Below are 19,093 nucleotides of genomic sequence, written 5' to 3' on the forward strand. Positions count from 1 at the left end.
AGGGGGTACAAATCCCCAGTTTCTTAGAACCAAGCTGACAGCATTTTCAGCACTGTCAGACCCTGGAGAACAGCCGTGGACACTACAGCGGCTTACTTACTACGCAACTCCTCCTCGCCATCACTGGAGTGAGAAGAGCCAAGAGAAAAGAGAGTTTTAGACTTAAGGAGATGTGGAGAGATGCGGACGGAGAAGGAGACCCGCCTTGCTGGCTGCATCCGTGGCTGGGCTGAGAAGTAGGTCAACACGAGACATTAGAGAGCGCCAACTGTACCGGGACAAAGTCAAAGGCACCTGAGACCGTGCTGAACAGAATAATGTCGCTAGCCTGTGTGGTTCCAGGAAAGGCTGCCTAGTGAACAACATATTTATTCACATTTTCGTCTTTACTTCTGAGTATGTAGAATTCTAATATAGCTTAAAAAATTCATCCAACAAACACGTACTTGCCAGAGTAAGAAAACAAGAAGTCCATTATTTTTAACGGTCATAATTTATAGCTGGAGTTGTTTTTCTTGAGAGTGGAAACATCTGGAGTAGTGGTGTTTCTCGGGATTCTGTGCTCAGCTCTCTTCTCCCTCACCCCAGACCTCCTCACGCCCTGCCCTCCCAAAGTACAAGCTGAATTCGCTGGGCTGGTGACACACACCTTTCCACCCTCAGGCCATAGCTCTCTTTTTGAGCTCAAGATGTGTTCATCTCTCTCTGCTCACCTCTGGGGCATGTCCCACAGGCAGCACGAACTGAGGAAGCACGTGAGTGACATCTCTCTTCTCCACACCCACCCCTCCTCCTGTATTCCTTTGTTTGGTAAGCGGTACCTAACATCTAATGAATTGCTCAGAACAGAGACCTGGGCCCCATCATTGAATGCTTCCATCTTGCTTCAATTCAGTTATTCTATGTGTTCTAGAATTCTCTGAACATCAACTTCTCCCCTACTGCCACCGTGTGCTCTCACCTGGATCTTGCAGTAGCCTTCTCCTGATCCATGACCTTTGCTCCCCAACACTTTCTTCAGTGTGGTCTCTCTGAAGCGTCTGAATCAACCTACTTTATCAACTTAAATCACTCCACTGCCCTTGGACAAGAAGCCCCAACCCCTCGGCCGTGCTTTCCACATACGGGCATACCTCGTTTTATTGTATGCTGTTTAACTGAACTTTATGGATACTGCAATTTTTACAAATTGAAGGTCTCTGGTGACCTTGTGTTGAACTAGCCTATCGGCACCAGTTTGCTAACAGCATTTGCTCATTTTGTGTCTCTGAGCAGTCGTGATAATTCTTGCAGTATTTCCAATGTTTTCACCATTACTATATTTGTGACGGTGATCTGTGATCAGTGGTCTATTATGGTTGTTTGGGGACGCTACTCACCATACCCGTATAAGACAGCAAACTTATGCAATAATGACCAGTCATTACTCACCCTGCCCGCCTTGGGCCTCCCTGATCTCTGAGACACAATACTGAAATCAGGCCAATTAATAACCCTACAAAGTCCTCTAAGTGTTCAAGGGAAAGGAAGAGTCACACGTCTCTCACTTTGAATCAAAAGCTAGAAATAATTAAGCTTAACGATTAAGGCACGTGGATAGCTGGGACAGGCTGAAAGCTAGGCCTCTCATGTCAAACAGCCAAGCTGTGAATGCAAAGGAAAGTTCTTGGAGAAATAAAAAGTGCTTCTCTGCTGTACACACAAATGATAAGAAAAGGAAACAGGCTTATTGCTGATATGGAGGAAGTTTTAGCGGTTTGGATCAAAGATCAAACCAGCCGTAACATTCCCTTAAGCTTAAGCTTAGTCCAGAGCAAGGATCTCTTTAATTCTGTGAAGGCTGAGAGAGGCGAAGAAGCTGCAAAGACAAGTGGGAAGCTAGCCGAGGTTGGTTCAGGAGGTTTAAGGAAGGAAGCCAGCCCCACACATCCAAGTGCAAGGTGAAGCGGCAAGGGCTGACGTAGAAGCTGCAGCAAGTTCTCCAGGAGATCTGGCTGCGATCCTTAATGAAGGTGGCTCCCCGGATGACAGATTTTCAGTGTGGTTGAAACAGCCTTATATCAAAAGAAGATGCCATCCAGGACTTTCATAGCTGGAGAGGAGAAGTCAGTGCCTGGCTTCAAGGCATCGAAGGACAGGCTGACACTCTTGTTAGGGGCTAATGCTGCTGCTGACTTCAAGTTGAATCCAATGCTCAGTTACCATCCTGAAAATCCTAGGGTCCTTGAGAATTGTGCTAACTCTACTCTGCCTGTGCTCTGTCAATGAAACAAAGTCTGGATGACAGCACATCTGTTCACAACTTAGTTTCCTAAATACTGTAAGCCCATTATCAAGACTTACTGCTCAGAAACAGAAGATTCCTTTCAAAACAGTACTGCTCATTAACAATGCACCTGGTCACCCAAGAGCCTGGATGGAGATGTATGAGGAGGTTAATGTTTTCAGGCCTGCTAACACAGCATCCATTCTGCAGCCCATGGATCAGGGAGTCATTTTGACTTTCAAGCGTTATCATTTAAGAAATATATTTTGTAAGGCAACAGATGCCATAGACAGGGGATTCCTCTGATGGATCTGGCCAACTTCTGGGAAGGATTCACCATTCTGGGTGCCATTAAGAAAACTGGTGATTCCTGCGAAGAGGTCAGAATACCAACGTGGACAGGAGTTTGTAAGAAGCTGATTCCAAACCTCATGGATTGAGCTGCTCAAGATCTCAGCAGAGGAAGTCACTGCAGATGTGGTGTGGAAAAAACAAGAATCAGACGTGGAGCCTAAAGAGGGCACTGAATTGCTGCAATCTTGTGACAAAACAACAGATAAGGAGTTGCTTCTTACGGATGAGCAAAGAAAGTGGAGTCTGGGATGGGAGCTACTCCCGGGGGAGATGCTGGGAATTTGCTGAAATGACAACAAAGGATTTAGAGTATTATCTACACTCAGCTGATAGAGCAGCGGCAGGTTTTGAGAGGACAGACTCCAATTGTGGAAGGTCTACTGTGGCTAAAATGCTATCAAACGACATCTGATGTCATCACATGCTACAGAGAAATTTTTTGTGACTGGAAGAATCAATCCATGTGGCCAACTTCGCTGCTGTCTTATTTTGAGAAATGGCCAAAGCCACCCCAACCTTCAGCAGGCACAGACACCGAGGCAGAACCATCCACAGGCAAAAAGATTACAATTCACGGAAAGCTCAGATGATGGTTAGCATTTTTTAGTGATAAGGTATTTTTAAGTTAAGGTATGTGCACTGTTTTTTTAGATATCATGCTGTTGCATGCTTGACTAGAGCATAGTGTAAACGTAACTTTCATATGCACTGGGAAGCCTAGTGATTTAGTAATTCATCTGACTTGCTTTACTGTGATATTTGCAGGGGTCTGGAACCGAATGGTTAAGACCTCTGTGGCATTCCTGTGTGAACTCACCCAGTGAATTCCCAGTCTTCTGCTGGCCTCAACTTTGAGATGACTTCATCCCAGTGAGCATTCTCTGTTCTAGGCTCCTGTACTGTCCCATGTTTTTTTTTTTTTTTTTTTAAATTTTTTTTAAATGTTTATTTATTTTTGAGACAGAGACAGAGCACCAGCAGGGTAGGGGCAGAGAGACAGAAGGAGACACAGAATCCGAAGCAGGCTCTAGGCTCTGAGCTGCCAGCACAGAGCCCAGCACGGGGCTCAAACCCACGGACTGTGAGACCATGACCTGAGCTGCAGTCGGACGCTTAAACGACCGAGCCACCCAGGCACCCCTGTACTACCCCACGTTTCTTACATTCACCTATTCTCTGGTCTGTGAGAACGCGGTGAGGAAAGAAACTGTATCTATAAACTCACCTGTCTCCTGTACCGTGTGGCCTGGTGCCTGCCAAAGAGTAACTCAAATGCTCACTGAATGAATACATTAATAAACGAATTTCCCTTTGTCAGGCTTTCTGAAAGCTCAGTGTCCTAAATGAAATGAAAAAGCCCTGTACGAACTTGACAGTCACATAAACACTACGTGACGTCAGCTTATTGTGGGCAGCCACGTCCAGTAACAGAGATCCAGGACTACCGGGCACAACTACTGGCACGCCGGCTCCTTGGGCAGTGACGGCCTAGAACGAAAAGTAAGCTACCATCTCCATGTGCTTGCAAAAGTCTTTCCAAACGTGAAGCAAATTCAGGAAATGAAAATGAGCTCTCTTCTTATACCAGATTCCTTTCCTTTGTCACAATTTCACGGATCATCTGGAAAAACCTATTTGTAGGAATATCTAAAGGAGGATCCTCAACATATATGTTCTTTGTGATAACAAACCCTGAAAAACAAGGGGAAAGTGACTTCTCGTTAAGAAGCCTGTGAGTTAAAACACCTCTCTAATGGGTACAAGTCTCCTTTTAGCGTCACCACCACCAATGTGGTTAGGGCTCTTCCAGGAACACCACCAAGCAAGCACCTTCTCCACTGCTGGTAAGCATCTCCTGAGCATAAGCCATGAAATGTGTTAAAATATACTTTGGGCAAGGGATCATCTGTAATAACTGAATTATTCTGTATGTATAGAAACAAAATTTATGCTTAAGTTCTATCAAGAAACCATCTAAGTCTCCTGACAAGCTGGGCGTCTCCACTCCATCCTCTCTGATGCAAGAAGGAGAAATGGGGCCACAGGTCCCCAGGAGCGGTCTCTCTGAGGGCAGTCCTCCCCGGCATTCTCCCCATGATGCAGGTAGCCTTGGTGCTATTGTGAGTCCCTAAAAGATGAGCTGGCAAGATGCATTCATCACGTTCCCTCCCACCATGACAGCACAGCCAAGACATGAGGGAGGACAGCTTCCCCACCCATTGTGGTTCCCAATAAGCTGTCGCCTGTCTACTTCCCACCCCAGAAAATGACACAGAAATACATTAGTCACTATCTTGACTCAGTATTTTCCTCTGCATCGATGGATTTTAGAAAATGATACCAGCTTAGAAATAACGTTGAGTTTCCTCTGTGTTTCTCTTCTAGGAAATGACCCAACAAGACATTCCAGACAACAGCTCAGGAGACACACGTTTTCAGAAACGCCTGGATGTTAACAGCTGTAAGACTGTGGTAGAAGGAGCTAATTTCTTTGAAGGAAGAAGACAGAGCCCAGGCAGAAGTGGAAAGTAGTGAGATAAGGTTGATTTCAGAAAGTATTTTGTTCCTGGACAAGCGTACTCATAAGGCACAGTCCATTTAAAGACCATGAAGGATGGCGTTCTAGTTTCTCTAACATTGTTTCAACTCTGGTCAGGGACAGACAGACTGTGGCGCTGTTCTGGGTACTGTGAACTCACATGCTCCATAACAATAACAAATGCTTATTATAAGCCAGGAAATATGCTAAGGACTCTACATAAATTCACATGTAAGCCTTATCACGTTGTTACCCCTGTTTCATCAAGTAACTCGAGGCAAAGAATCTCACTATGTAGCCCAAGGTCACACAGCCACCCAACGGGCTTACAATGAAACACCAGTTAAAACACTTTAAGTGGACTGAATGTTCTAGGCTTTACGATCTCACTGTGCAGATTGTAACTAGGATTCCTTCAGCCGGGAAGGCTGTGACTACACACGAATCACGCAGAGTGCTCAAGTGACTTGGAATGGAAGCCCGGAGTCTGTGGCAAACCAAGAACTGTCCAGTTACCCTGATGCTTAAAGGTACAGCACACGGATTACAAGTTTTATACTCCTGTTCAACTGCCAGAAGTTTTACATCTGCAAAAAACATTTATCACGTTTCTAGAGCAATAAAAAAAAAATACCGATGGGAAAATTAATATAATTGTATGTGGGGAGGGACTAAGGAGAAACAGTGTCATTAGAGTTGATTAATCCTCCAATTACAGCGTAGGCTAAATCAGGGAAATTGGGGGGCTCGCTAACGAATTTACGACCTAATCATTCAAACGTGTATGAAACGTACAATGTAAGTTTGAATGAGGGTACCCACCCTATTTTGATCAAAGGATCAAACTCCTGCTTGGAGATCAACCCTTGACAACAGTCTGCAAACTCATTTCAGTCCCCTCTGAGCAGAGCGGAAAATTTCCCAGCAACAGGAGGAGAAGCTGTGTGTGCCAGAACCCCTGGCACTCTAGGACGGTGTTTTCTGGGAGTCAGCCGCATTATTTATAGTGTTGGGCTAGCAACTGAAAACACAGTCAAAAACCATCTTGCTTTTTGGAGGAAAAATTAATGAAGTGTTTCATGCACGAGGCAAGAGTGTGTGTCACAAAATACAGGGAAAAAAATCCCTCCATGGGACACATTCTGTTGGTGGTGGACATCTGTTGCTATGGGAGTAGACTCTCCACCACGACAGCACACTCACCAGTCGTGGACGGTTAGGGACACAGGGCCGAAAGGTCTCACTCAACAGTGCCCTCCTGTCTCAGTGTCCTGCCCTACTGAGCGCTAGCACTCCAAGCTCATCAAATCCACCATTAACAATCCTGTTATGATGATTTTCACTCTGCACCAGCAAGACCTCTAACCCAAAGCCAAATCAAATCAAAACCCAAAGAAAAACAGGAAGGGCGATTTTCGCTGCAGTTCTGTGAGGTTCTGTCGGCATCTCTGAGAATACGCCATGAGTAGGCACACCTTTAGTCAAACAGGCCAGATCTGAATCGCTGATCATGAAAATGAGGACAAAGTTAACAGCATTCTTTATCGTGTCTTAGTTCTAAGGTAGAAATTAAAAAGATCAGGCCCGTGGTAAGTCATGAATTGAGACAGAACATCTCCCAAATGCAGGACAGAGTCTCCAAATTTTTTAAAAATATGTATTCATTTTTGAGAGAGAGAGAGAAAAAAAGAGAGGGAGAGGGAGAGGGAGAGGGAGAGGGAGGGAGAGGGAGGGAGAGGGAGGGAGGGAGAGGGAGGGAGAGGGAGGGAGGGAGAGGGAGAGGGAGAGGGAGAGGGAGGGAGGGAGGGAGAGGGAGGGAGGGAGGGAGGGAGAGGGAGAGGGAGAGGGAGAGGGAGAGGGAGGGAGGGAGAGGGGGAGGGAGGGAGGGAGAGGGGGAGGGAGGGAGGGAGGGAGGGAGGGGGAGAGAGAGAGAGAGACGCAGAGCGTGAGCAGAGTAGGGGCAGAGAGAGAGGGAGACACGGAACTCAAAGCAGGCTCCAGGCTCCACTAATAGCACAGAGCCTGATGGGGGGCTCAAACTCATAAGCTGTGAGATCATGACCTCAGCCCCAAGTCGGACGCTTAACCGACCGAGCCAACCAGGCACCCCTCTCCAGCTCTTTTAAGGTGGGTTCTATCAGGGGACACTGAAGAAACACCAGAAACACCAGGAAAGTTTATTTACTCCCTTTGCCTCACCTTCCTGAATACACGGTCTTTCAGCAAAGAAAGGATCACTCCCCCTTTGATGAGCACAAGATCTCAAACTGTAACTACTCATGAAAACAAGAATCAAGATTTTAAAAATAAAAAGGTGAGGTTTCTCAAAGAACAAGCTGCCTTTCCCTGGCAAATATTTAGATCCAATTCAAATATGTTTCCGAGCATCTTTCATTTGCAAAGGCCCTGTGCTTACGGATGCCAGACATCTATGTAACTTTCACAGCCAGCCAATGGGTCCCGAATCTGCATACCGCTCCATTCATCACTGGCAGATGTAATCCTTTCAGCACGTGCTTAACCAACTCAAAGTGTATCTCAGTCTTTCTTTGTCCTTCATGAGCTTCATGACATTTTTGAAGAGCTCAGCAAATGAGTACTGGACAAAATTTACGTAATTGTACTGTGGTAACAGAACAGCATAACTTTCAGATACAACCACATCATGTTTGTAACTTACTCTCCAGTGTTTCAGAAAAAAACTTTAAAGGCAGTGATAGAAGAAGAGAGACTGATAAAAACAGTTATGACTTTGATAAGATGGATCAAACATATGACATCTGGGGACTCCAGGTAAAGAATATATGGTAATTCTTTGTACTGTTTTTAGAACTATTTTTAAAGTCCGAAATTACTTCGAAATAAAAAGTTAAAAAACAAATCTATGTCCTGACAAGAAGAATCCCAAAACTGGAAGGAAGATCCCAAAACTAAACTGGTATGTCACCTTTTCTATTTAAATGAGCCATTCAGGAGAAGAGGGAGGCAAATTTTGGAAGGTAATGTTACGGGGTCTTAAAGGGAGAAAAATGATAGGAAAAAAGTGTTTAAAATAGGCTTCATTTTAAAAAAAGTAATATACTCACTGTCCAACCCAGGATGGCTGATTGTCATTAATGAGATGGATTTTGTCAATGGAGAAGAAATGGCTGATGTACAGTAATTAAATCCCTGTTGTTTAGATCTGTGACATGCCTGTGAAGTACAAAAAAAAAAAAAAAAAAAAAAAAAAGTGAAAACCAGGATGTAAGCATATGCTCCCTTTATTTCTAGATCAGCACAAAACTTTACATCCCACCCCAACCTAAGAAAAGAACGTGATACAGGTGAGGGCTAACAGCAGAGGCTCTGTGGTCAGACACCCTCGACTCAAGTCTGCCCCTGCTACTTGACCGCTGCTCAACTTCAAAGGAGCTACTTAGCTTTCATGAGCCTTAGTTTTATCTGGAATAATTCAAGTACCCATCCTTTCCAGTGGTTTCATAACCCTCCTAATACCTAATAATGTTTTAAACTTAGTACGTGCTTAGTAAACATCTGCTGAACACATCATCAGATGAAAGTAACTTCATTGTAAATAGCAAACTACATACAGTAGTTCTCGTTCTTTGAAAATCTAAGTCTTTTAGAGACATAGTAGAGAGCAGTAATATTATTCTGATTTTAAGCATGTTCTTTTTTATTTTTATTTTTTTAATGTTTATTTATTTTTGAGAGAGAGAGGGAGACCCAGAATCTGAAGCAGGCTCCAGGCTCCGAGCTGTCAGCACAGCACCTGATGCGGGGCTTGAACTCATGGACCACAAGGTCATGACCTTAGCCGAAGTCAGACACTCAACCGACTGAGCCACCCAGGCACCCCAGTATTATTCTGATTTTAAAGATTTGGAAACAGAGATGCAAATAAAAGGCGTTTTAAGATCAAGATCAAGGCAGCCATGCACCTGGGAAGAAGCCTAAAGCCCTTTCATTCCCTCTCCTAAGAGGACACTGCTTCTGCATGTACCCGAGGGGGACCGAGGGTGGCCAAGTTACCTCCCTCAGTGAATTCGCAGCAGCTTCGAGGTCGTGTAATGCAGCCAGCTGCAGAAGCTTGTGTAAGAACACCCCTGAGAGCCAGCCCAGCAGTGCTTACGAGCACACTTATGGGGTGAGGGACTCCCCCTTCCTTTTGTTCTGAGCGCTCGTTCCTATTGTTAACCGATTTTAAATCGCCAGGAATCCCTCCCTTCTTAGTGGGCTGCAATCTGCACATGCTCGGAGGGGAGCAATGAAAATCCATTACTACCATGAACGCGACTCAAGTGCGCCAAAGACTTCTGATTATTCAGAGCCTGCTCTGTGCGTAACCATGGAGTCTGAGGCAAACAGTTGCTGTGTTTCGAACACAACTGTGAGGTCTGAGGAATGACCTCAGTGAAAGGCAGGGGCCTTCAGCAGGAAGCTGGCTGCAGGCGACTTGTCCAGATCAGACACCAGCAGCTCAAATCCCCACTCTGAAGTTGCACACGAGACAAAAACTGCGGGTGAGCAGAGAGTTCCAGAAAGGCAAATAAGCACAGGAAAGCACGAACATGTCAGCAGCTTCCTCCACAAAGGCTCGATCAGAAAGGCCATTTCAGAAAGACTTCGGTGGTAACTGATAGCACTTACTAACACACGGGGTCCTCTGTCCAATTCCTAGGATTATCAGTTTCAGGAAAGGTTTTCCATCAACTGTACTGAGAAAATGAAAAATCTTCTCCTTTCCTCATAAAACACTTCTACTTCAGAGATGTGGAAAGAGGCTGTGAGACTTACCCCGGGAATTCTGAGGGGAACGCTGTCCGGCTCACAGCCAGTCAATGAGGCCTCAGGCAAGTCACTCAGGTGGGTGTGAAGCTGTCACCCCCGAGGGAGGGCTTACGCCGAATCCGAAGGGGTATCCTGGCTCCAAGCCCAGGATTCCGTTCACAAACCCCCGATGCTGGCATTTTACTGGGTCTTACAATGACTTCCAAAGGGCTCTATATACTTTTGTATGACTTGCACTTTTGTTTTTTAGACTCTCCACTTACCAAGGATGCTCTCAGCAAGTCACGAAAGAATGGTTTTTTACTCCCTTTTTCTGTCACCATTAGGCTGAATACATTTAAATCATTTGCTTCAATAAATATGTTCTCCATATTTTTTAAAATTTATTTATTTTTTGAAATGTTTACTGTTTTTTTTTTTAGTAATCTGTACACCCAACATGGGGCTTGAACTCATGACCCTGAGATCAAGAGTCAGATACTTTTCTGACTGAGCCAACCTGGTGCCCCTCTTCTCCATATTCTTGTTATTTTTCTTAACTTTAGAAAAAGTTAAAAAAGTATCAGGCCCAGAAGACATGGGCGGTGGGGGAAGGGGATAACATGGCAAAATCCCTTTGGGCCTTCAATTTGATTTTCATCAGGCCTAAATTCTCCTGGGTCTTCACCTAAGTGATGCATTAAGGTAATCCTCCAGTGTCCAGTTTCTATCTGGTCGTAGCATTTCTATGTAGTGGGGTATACAAAACATTAAACGTCTACGTAAAACCTATGTCTCCCACTCAGAGAACAGGCTGTTTAACATTTTTGTTGGTTTGTTTAATTAGAAATGTTTCATTACGCTTCTATCTAAAACTCCAGTCACCTACCCAAAGACAGGTGTTTAATTTTGTTGTCTGTTTAATTAGAAATGTTTTGGGGCACCTGGGTGGCTCAGTTAAGCGTCCGACTTCGGCTCAGGCCGTGACCTCGCAGTTTGTGGGTTTGAGCCCCGTGTTGGGCTCTGTGCTGACAGCTTGGAGCCTGGAGCCTGTTTCACATTCTGAGTCTCCCTCTCTCTCTGCTTGCACTCTGTCTCTCTCTCAAAAATAAATAAACGTTGAGAAAAATTAAAAAAAAAAAAGAAAGAAAGAAAGAAAGGAAGGAAGGAAGGAAGGAAGGAAGGAAGGAAAGATTCAGGTGTATCACAGAATCCTCCCAGGAATCAATCCAAAGTCCCCTTGGCCCCGGAAAAGGGCCGGGAGCAGTGTGGGCTATAAAAGCATGGAATTCCAATTCTCCAGGCCAACTCCCGAGGACCTGCCCCAGGTGACAAGTGCTGGGGAAATCACCTGACTGGCCAAGGACGGCCAGCTGGGGCCCCCAGAAGGGAGTCCTAGGAGAGTGGCAGTGCAAAGAGAGCATCAGGCGGGGGCAGGGAGTGAAGATGCTCTCTGAGAAGTTCTCACAGTGACAGGAAGCAGAGAGAAAGAAACAGCCATTTCCCAGGCAATGTGAGAAGGCAAAGAATAAGATCTATTTTTTCCAGGAAGGTATAGGTTTTTGAAAAAGTGGGAAATTTAACAATGCTGTGTAGCATACTTCAAGAGTCATTTTACTACTGGCATGGTGAAAGAAGTCCTCAGATAAGAAGGAAAAAACCCAATTTAATATCCTGGATACTTTCCTAATTTAAAAAAGTCTGCTTTGATGGACTATTCAAATCCATGCAGATGAATGGTATTCTGGAATTAGTTAAGTGCTAAAACCTTGCTTTGCGCTAGATGGGGTGTACTAGACCGTGGGTAAGCAATCACAATAACTAGCCTCATGGTAACGTAAGTCTTGCTTTCTCTGTTCCCGACGTGAAGACACATGTAGGGAAGTACAGTTAATTTTTCCAAATGAGCAGCATACACCTGCTTCAGCCTTACCTGCTGATCAAACATCCTGTGTTCTCTCTGGCCTGATTCCAGATCCTCTTCTGAAAGCGACATCAGAGAGTCACCCCTTGCCTCCCCACTGAAAGGGTGCCTGAGCTCTTTGGTGTTTGCAGAGTTTACGTCTAGAGATGAGGACGGCTTGTTTCCGACACCGGCTCCTCCTGTCAAGCCTTCTAGGCTGAAACTGAACACAGAGCAAAGGAGTTAATTCATGTGACTTCTGAGTCTCCGAAAGGGTGGAAGATATGAAAGTGCTTTGAGTGTTGCTGGCAGATTATTTCTAAGTTACCTAGCAAAGCTATCGACCAGAGCACGGCACAAATGAGCGCCACCTACCTGTCCCCCAACAGGTCTTGGTAGGCTGAAAAAGCATATGCACTTAGGTTTTTTACCTCCTTCAATTTATTCAAATGTTGATCATGTAAGGTCATTTTCTCAAGATTTTTTTTTTCAATATACCATGCAGACAGACCAGATTATCTTATTTATCATTTATGTAGGTGTGTTTTTCCTTGATCTGATGTAATTAATCCCCGCCAAAACCAAATTAGGCTAATGCTAAAGAATTCCATGGCACAGAGAAAACAGGTACATGAGTAGCTCTCAGAAAACAGGCAGGGACACTCAGAATTGCCCTTGTGTCGCTTAAGTGGACCTTTATAACTTTACATTCAACTACAGGCCAGTCAACCTTTCTAATTTCACAGGTTCGTGTCGACCCCGGGAAGTCGGGATTACTTATGAGCAGTATCATCTGGGCACATGTGGCCACACAATCCCTGCTGGACAGGCTTCCTGGGAACTGCTGATTGCAGACGGGCACACAGGACACCTTAAAGAACAAAAGCTAAAAGCAACTATGTCTAAGAGCTTTAATTTGTTTGTCTTGTCTTGATATTGGCCCAGAAAGGGGGCAAATTTAGGATATGGCATGTAGAATGGGATCCCTGGTGGGCAGATTTTGCGGTTTGCAGGGTGAAAAGCATTTTTTGGTAAGCAGGAAACTACAGAGAGAGGGTGGCCATCGATGAGCTTTGGGGTTGCTGGTCAGAATAATTCACATCTGGTACAGCTGCGGTGGGAACTTCTTTAAAATAAGCGAGATCTCAAAATACAGCCAGAGCAGACCATGTTCTCACAGGCGGTTGGAAGTGCACTCGAAGGTACACGGAAGCTCTTTAGTTATCTGTGCTCCAACTGCACAGTTAATTCCACAAATGAATTGTGTGCACCAGTCCAGAAGGGCTTGTATTTGCCTTTTTGTATTGCATAAATTACTTATTATGAACTGAAACCATATGCCTCTATTTTTCTCTAGTGGGTAATTGAAACAATGGATTTTGTTTTTCTTATTTCAATACGACAATAGAAACCATGATTAAGTAGAAGTAAATGTCTCTGTAAAACTCATTTTCAATGGCAGGGATAAGACAGCCTAAGTGAAGAAGAAACTTAGTTTTCTATTGTGAATTGTTTGTGAAGCCTGAGAAAACCAGATGTGTTATTACCACAAAATTTAATCCTGAAAATGTTTCAGTAATTAAATCTGGCTGCTGAGAGAAAAATATGAAACACTGAGGAATCTATGCATTTGGAACCTGAAGAGATTGGTTGACTTGGAAACACAACAGAAATAAAAATTCATCGTATTTGTGGCCTTGCTTCTGTCATTGTTTTCTTCAGGATGTGGGAATCCCCAGGTTCCGGGAATGAGGACAGACCGGAACAAAGAGAGAAGGGGTCTGCCATACTGTAGATACAAGTCTGTGCGGAAAACACCAAATCTACAGCCACTTGGGACACCAGAAGCATCAGAGTACACTATCTGACTCCCGGGCTATACCCCTTCAATTGGATCAGTGATGCCCGCAGCAGCAGGAACTCAACATTGTGCTCACAGCCAAAGCGGGCTGCCATATGCATTCTAGCCACCCAGAAGCAAGCTCCCAGCCAAAAGCCCAGGTGCCATATTTTACGATTCCCCCTTCGGTGGCTGGACACGTAACGATACTGTACCTTCTGTAATTAAAGTCAGCACTCAGGGCAGCAGAATATTGTACACCAGAAGGACACCAGCTCATACTGGGGATGACATCAAAGGCAGAAACAGAAATGGAGGGAGAAAAGAGCAAACAGGGATAGGATTACTGGGTTTGAAAAGAAAGGCCACAGTTATAGACAGATGGATTTATTGGATTATCAAAAAATTAGGAACATTGAGAATTTAGAAAAAGACACAAAAACCATGGAAACTTACAACTGTGCTACTAATATCCCTCTAGACACTGTGTTGGAAAGGACTGTGGGTGTCTGTTACAGGGTAACAAGTCCGATTTGAAACCCAAGAATTCCTTCTGCCGGACTCTGAAAAAAAGAGCCCATTCTGCCCACAGATTCCTCCTCAGGTGTCCTCCAGGGCTGCAGCCTCTGCTGCCAGGGGGCGGGGTGGGGGGGCACTCTCTCCACAAGCTCCACCACTCCCAGACCTCCTTGACCATGGCTATGATCCCTAACTGAACCAAACCCATCCTTGACAAAAAGGGACAATGACAAAGTGCACTGGGGTGGGCTGAGTCACTGGTTTTCCTCAGGTGTTTCTAGGAAGGGTCCGTCTAAGCCAGACACATTCTAAGTCTTTCATAATAATGATATCCCACCAATACTCACACCCACCTTTAACCCCTACTCACTAGGCTGTTAAGCACCGAAGGTAAACAGCTGTAACAAAGGCCATATTTCCTTGTATTTTAATGATAACGAAGGCATTTACTTTCTTCAAAAGGAAAGGAATTCCATGGTACTAAGTCAAAAATGGGTCTTAATTTTAGGTTTGCAACCATTTTCCCCCACAAGATTAAAAAAAAACCCTCATCTGATCATCTACTTTGATTACCTTGGCACTGATATTTATTTTCAAGTGGGAGGGACAGGAAATCTAGGGTTGGAAATACCATGTAAATATGACCAGGCCAAAAAAAACCAAAAAACAAAAAAACAAAAAAACCCACACAACTCAAAATACGAGGTACACTGTAAAGGGAGCTTCATCAGTACGTAAGGATTTTTGATGAACAAAAGCGATCATTTAAAAAGTACACTGCTACTATCTGGCGTCTTAAGTTCTAAGTGACGTGCTTTTGATTTTCAAGGGGGGGGGGGGTTAACATTAACACCCACTCAGCTCCCTCTGGAATCTTGCAAATGGGAAGATCTGCAGACAGCAAAAACCCCTAACCTTGAATACACCTAATTAACAATTTTCTTGACAAGTGCGGGTTTTTGATAGAGGAAAAGAGACAAGGAAAATGGTGGGAAAATAGAAGAGCTACCCCTAAAAGTAAATCTTTAAAATAAATATCTTAAAAATAATGTAAATAGTAAAACACTTAAAACCCGATTAAAGTACAAAGCTCCCAAGGGCAGGAGCACAAAGGAGAAATACGCATCTCAGAGATAGTTCCAGTCTGTGAAGTGGTATCAGAAAGACTTCTAATTTGCTCATGTGAGGGGAGCAAGCCTCCATATATCTCACAAACACGAGACTCAGAAGCCCATTCTCTGACATTAACTTAATTTTGAATCTCCAAACTGTCAAGAAAAATTTTAAAATATCCAACTTATTGAAAACACCACATGGTAAATCAGCGACTGAACTGACATTATCGAATCATTCAGAAAACAAATCTCCTTCTACAGATGTAAACATCCCTTTACTCTCAGAAAATGGTAACGCTGTGAGAAAGCAGGATGAAACTGAGGCTGAAGAGAAAGAAGAGTGACGGGAGACAGCAAGAGGGACCTCACAGCGGTCCCGAGGCTCCAGGAGCCACAGACCTGCCCTGGCTTCCGGCAGGAAACCCCTTTCACCAGAGTGTTCGGGGGCACCCTAAATCTCCTCATCCCTCCATCAGTGGAAGGGACATTTAATGGTTCTCTGGCCTTATTTTGAGATTTAGGAAATTCTAGATTAAAAAAACCCCACAAATATCCTGTTCCCGCACCTGTGAACACTGGTAGGGATGTTTCAACTTGACCGGCTAAGGCATCATATAAAATTTTAAACTGTACTTCATGCTCTTCCTGCAGAAAAACGACTAAGGGTGAAGTGGGACCTGGCACCGTTACGAAGCTTCATCTGTCAGCTCACTGGGACCGCATCCAGCAACCTGTCACCCTCCACTGTCAGCACGTGCGTGCTTTTAATAAGGTCACGCTGAAGAGCTTTAATGGAGAGCCAAACAGATCTCTAAAGGTTTCGGGTACCTCTACTGAAAAGGGTACTTGCCAACTTGTTCCCCTGGGAGAAAAACTTAACCGAGCCCTGATTACCCTGATTACCGCAGATTCATGAGAGCATTTGTATTCGAACTCCATTTTGTGCCTGAGAGCTGGAATTAAAGGAAGCCCGCCCTTGCAAAGACGACGGGGGAGGATCACTATGTGTGGCTTCCCGAGGGCCGGCTTCGGTGGGGAGTTGCAAGTACCTCCTGACACACGCCTCCCAATACGAGGGGCTACCTGCAATCTCACCACGGTCTGTGGCTTTCTAAATCTTCTTCCCCAAACGGCGGAAGAACAGGTCACGAATGACGACTTCTGAACAAAGTAAAACTCAGCATTTGAAAAGCAAATCGGCGCTGTGTGACTAGAAATGACTTTTCAGCTTATAAATTACTCATTTTTAGCTTCAAAATGTTACCTGACAAAAAATAAGTAAGGGACTGAAAGACTGCAAGGGCCCCGGAGAGATGAGCTGATGGCTCTTACCTGCTTTAAGAAACGACCACATCCCCAGAAGGGATGTGGACTCCCCAGAGGGGGAAAAATTATTAAAAAACAAAACACGACAAAACAAAAACAATGGTGTGCAAGGTGTCAGGTGGCCTAGACATAAAGGCTTCCATCCAGTTACTAAGGAATGCATCGAAAATATGTTAGGGCCCGTGTGCCAGCACACAATTATTTCTGGTTCTTGGCCCTTTTGGGCGTTGGGGGGGTGGTGGTGGGGAGAAAGAAAAAGCACTCCTCAGGGACAACTGACGTGTCTTTGAACTCTCCTAGGGAGAACTGGGAAGACCCTATTATCAAAATCATCTGAACACAAGTACAAGATGGGGAAAAAAAAACATTAAAAAAATTTTTTTTAAAGATAAAAGTAGAAAAGGAAAAAATTTCACATTCACGAAACCATTTCATATGCAACAGGCATCAGCGATGAACAAGTACCTATGTCTTATTTTCCTGAAGCAGACGTGACATTGTTTTAAAAGACGGTTTAATCACGGATTAAGCAAAATGAGATGCTGGTTAGTACACTAAGCTCAGAGGCAACATGGTTAGTCCATCAAGTTAGTGAACTCTGTACCTTCTCCTATGAATGGGGGGTCTCCTGACAACGTCCCCAAGAACTCGCAATGAACTGAAAATGAATGGTGGAAGAGGTCAGTGTCAAGGTGAAACAAAATGGACACAAATGCATGAAGCACACGGACATCACAAAGGGAAGAGACAATCCACACAGACAAACGGTACAGGAAGTGAGGGAATGAAAAACTGAGCAGTAAGAAACATCAGAACCAAAGAGGCCGGACAGCCTGACAAATCCTGGGGAGGGTTACTTTGCTCCCTCCCTCCTTCCTCCAAAGGGTTAATCAGGTGACAAGGAATGAGGTTTATTAAATTACAAAAGTAAAAGGATTAAAAAAGGCCATTTGAAGCTGTAAAAGGGTCTTCTTAAGACTTTAAAATTCAGCTTATACTCTATGCAGATAATGTGGTAAGCATCAAACTAATTCAAGTCATTCCATTATCTCCAGAGGCATGGGGCGGAGGTGTGAGGTGATCCTTAAGGCGAGGCTCAAATAGGAGAGGCCATGATACTGTACAGGTTGAAAATAAAGATAACTGATAAGGTTCCAGTCTTAGTTCAGTCTTGTAATCTCAGGCAAATCATTAGGTCTGAGCTTCAATTTCCTCATCTGGGTTACAGTCCTATCCAGCCCTAAAATCAAAGTCAAGGCACAAGGACCCCCAGTGGGCTATAAAGAAAAATGGATTGCATATAAAATAAACCCTTGTTTCTTGATGTTGTTATCATTTCTGACAATACATCCTTCCATCCTTCCTTCCTTCCCTTCCTCCCTCCTTATTATTTATAATGGTATGGATGCCTTTTTTTTTTTTTTTTTTAACGTTTATTTATTTTTGAGACAGAGAGAGACAGAGCATGAATGGGGGAGGCTCAGAGTGAGGGAGACACAGAATCTGAAACAGGCGCCAGGCTCTGAGCTGTCAGCACAGAGCCCGATGCGGGGCTCGAACTCACAGATCGTGAGATCATGACCTGAGCCGAAGTCGGCCGCTTAACCGACTGAGCCACCCAAGCGCCCCGGACGCGTTCTTAAAAAAAAAAAAAAAAAAAAAAAAAAAGTACAGCGTGAATAAAGCTGGCAAGGAGAGCTTTTAGAAATGGCTTTTTACATAATCTATGATTTTGATCGTGTATAAAAACTACCCACCAGATAAAACAACTGCAGGTTTTCAAGGGCAGACCCTGAACTCCACCAATGTGGAGTCACAGAAAATTATGTGACATGGTCTGTTACTAAAAGAGTCTGAGAAGAGTGGCAAATTAACAAAGTGTAAGGTATTACCGTGAGCTCCATGAAGGCAGGACTTTGTCTCGTTCACCTCTGTGTCTCTAGAACCTAGAAATGCCTGGCACATAGTGGGTGCTCAATGTATGTTGGCTGAATAAAAGAATAAATGAGGGGCGCCTAGGTGGCTTAGTCGATTAAGTATCTGACTCCTAGTTTCAGCTCAGGTCATGATCTCACGGTTTCATGGGTTCGAGCCCTACATCGGGCTCTGTGCTGGCAGAAAGGAGCCTGCTCGGGATTCATTCATTCTCTCCCTCTCCCTCCCGCTCCTACTCACGATGTCTCTCTCTCAAAAATAAATAAAACCTTAAAAAAAAAAAAAAAGAATAAATGAGTGAATGTAATCCGATTACATGCATCTACAGCTATGAAATCTGAGCCATGTCAAGGAATTTTTGTTTTAAAAAAGCAGTAACTGCTCCAGGTGAGTTTTTCACATGACCTGTTTTAAAACAACTATCAGCCTGCCCCCTTAGCTGCTTTTCTTCATCAAGAAAGTAGCTCTCTTGTAAGCACAACTTTGTATATCTGATGGGCATCACGGCACTTGTTCGTTAGAG

At 44.2% G+C, this 19,093-nt stretch overlaps 1 protein-coding gene across 1 annotated transcript in view; it reads right to left on the reverse strand.

Annotated features, from left to right (window-relative positions):
* AKAP13 (A-kinase anchoring protein 13) overlaps nt 1-19,093 on the reverse strand; it is a 336,564-nt gene that overhangs the window by 65,321 nt on the left and 252,150 nt on the right. The window contains 3 exon segments of the mRNA XM_019460188.2: nt 8,246-8,354; nt 11,866-12,058; nt 17,240-17,293. Of these exon segments, the coding sequence (XP_019315733.2) occupies nt 8,246-8,354; nt 11,866-12,058; nt 17,240-17,293 (356 nt within the window).

The sequence above is a fragment of the Panthera pardus genome, unplaced genomic scaffold (genome assembly GCF_024362965.1).
Source record: "Panthera pardus isolate Hobbes unplaced genomic scaffold, ASM2436296v1 HiC_scaffold_24, whole genome shotgun sequence".
Taxonomy (NCBI): domain Eukaryota; kingdom Metazoa; phylum Chordata; class Mammalia; order Carnivora; family Felidae; genus Panthera; species Panthera pardus.